We start from the raw sequence: 1,901 nt of genomic DNA, 5'->3' as shown, positions 1-1,901 counted from the left end.
ACTTTTTCACTGGAGGAAGCGTTATTATGGATTATGGACTATTATTATGGTATTTTAGTTAAAAACGTCTTAATGCTGGATTTGTCTCAGCTTTTGTCTTCTCCAGATGTTAACTGATGGACTGGAGTGCTGTGGATTATTGTGATGTTTTTATCAGCTGTTTGGACTCTCGTTCTGACGGCACCCATTCACTGCAGAGCATCCATTGCTGAGACACTGATGCAGTGCTACATTTCTACAAACCTGATGAAGAAACAAACTCATCCTAATCTCTGATGACCTGAGGGTGAGGATATTTTCAGCAAAAATTGTAATTTTGGGGCGAACCGTTCCTGTGATGTAAGATAGATGCAAAAAATGTAAAATAATTCAAAAGATTTAATGCGTGTGTTAAAGTTAGTTCATTGTTGTATTTCCTCAGAGAGGAAGATCACTCCAGATGAAGACCTCATCATTCTCATTGATGGTCTGAATGAGGCTGAGTTCCACAAACCAGACTACGGTGACACCATTGTGTCTTTCCTCTGTAAGACCATCAGCAAGTTCCCAGCCTGGCTCAAGCTGCTGGTGACAGTCAGGACCTCCCTGCAGGTAAACACACGCACACACTCTCACTACACTATTATATGCCTCAGTCTCGCATAACCACTGCTCTGATTTGTACCATATAGAATCATTGCATATTTCCAATATTTGCTCTCTGGAATTGATTCTCAATTATATCGTGGCATATATTTCTAACTGTATATTAATATAATGTCTCACACATATATACAGTATTCAGTTTAATCAAAATCTGAATAATTAGATTCCATAAATTATGGGAAATAAAATATATATTTAGCTTACAAATATAATAAATAAAAAATACAGGACTATTTAAAAGTTTGGGAGTCTGGGAGCTCACTTAGAACAAAAATACAGTAAAAGCAGTAAAAATTGTGAAATATTATTACAATGTAAAACAGCTGTGTTCTATGTGAATCTCTGTTAAACTGTAATGTATTTCTGTGATGCGCAGCTGTATTTTCAGCATCATTACTGCAGTCTTCAGTGTCACATGATCTTCAGAAATCAGTATAATATGCTGATCTGCTGCTCGAGAAACATTTCTGATTATTATCAATGTTGAAAACAGTGATACATTTTATTTTTCAGGATCCACAGATCAATAAAAAAATAAAAAGAACAGCATTTATTTGAAATAGAAATATTTTGTAACATTACAGATGTCTTTACTGTTACTTTTGATCAATTTAATGCGTCCTTGCTGAATAAAAGTATCAGTTTCTTACTGATTCCAAATTTTTAACAGATGTTAGAAATAAAATAAGTAGAAATTTGTTTCCGTGACATTTTTGGCCCAGACCCCTGGTATGCTGACATAGGAAACTTGATCATTTGAAGATTTTACAGTTATAAATCAGTTTTTTTTATTTGCTTGTCAGTAAACTTCTTTTGTTTTGTTTGTCAGAATATTCAATTACTACATAAATGGATGAATTTTAAATAGTTTTAATGCATTTGTCTTTCAATAACCATGTTGCGCTACTGAGATAACATGGCTTCAACATAAAAAAAACTGGTTTCACTTTATTTTGATGGTCTTTTTAACACATACTGTTGACTTCTCATTAGAGTGTTAGTAGAGTATTAGTAGACTGCTAGGGTTAGAGTTAGAATAAGTTGACATGTACTTGCAAAGTTACTTATAGTCAGTAGAATATCTGCTGGCACACCATCACAATAAAGAGTTAGCAGATATTAATCAGACGGTCTACTAATACTCTAACGAGAGTTTGTTGACATGCAGGTGAAAAGTTACTTATTGTCAACAAAATGCTCAAAAGGGACCATCACAATAAAGTGTTGACAAAAAAACACTTTATTTTGATAGTCCA

General features: G+C 33.8%; 1 protein-coding gene across 1 annotated transcript in view; it reads left to right on the top strand.

Annotated features, from left to right (window-relative positions):
* Nucleotides 1–421: 421 nt before the first annotated feature.
* The window catches only part of LOC107578465 (protein TANC2-like), a gene marked incomplete at both ends in the record, with an annotated part of 2,490 nt that continues 1,010 nt past the window's right edge, over nt 422–1,901 (top strand). The window contains one exon of the mRNA XM_016264418.1: nt 422–591. Coding sequence (XP_016119904.1) covers nt 422–591 — 170 coding nt within the window. The remainder of the gene's footprint in view (nt 592–1,901) is intronic.

This window comes from Sinocyclocheilus grahami, unplaced genomic scaffold (assembly GCF_001515645.1).
Source record: "Sinocyclocheilus grahami isolate Dianchi unplaced genomic scaffold, SAMN03320097.WGS_v1.1 scaffold10389.1, whole genome shotgun sequence".
In the NCBI taxonomy this organism is placed as follows: domain Eukaryota; kingdom Metazoa; phylum Chordata; class Actinopteri; order Cypriniformes; family Cyprinidae; genus Sinocyclocheilus; species Sinocyclocheilus grahami.
This window is presented reverse-complemented; position numbering and strand designations above follow the sequence as displayed.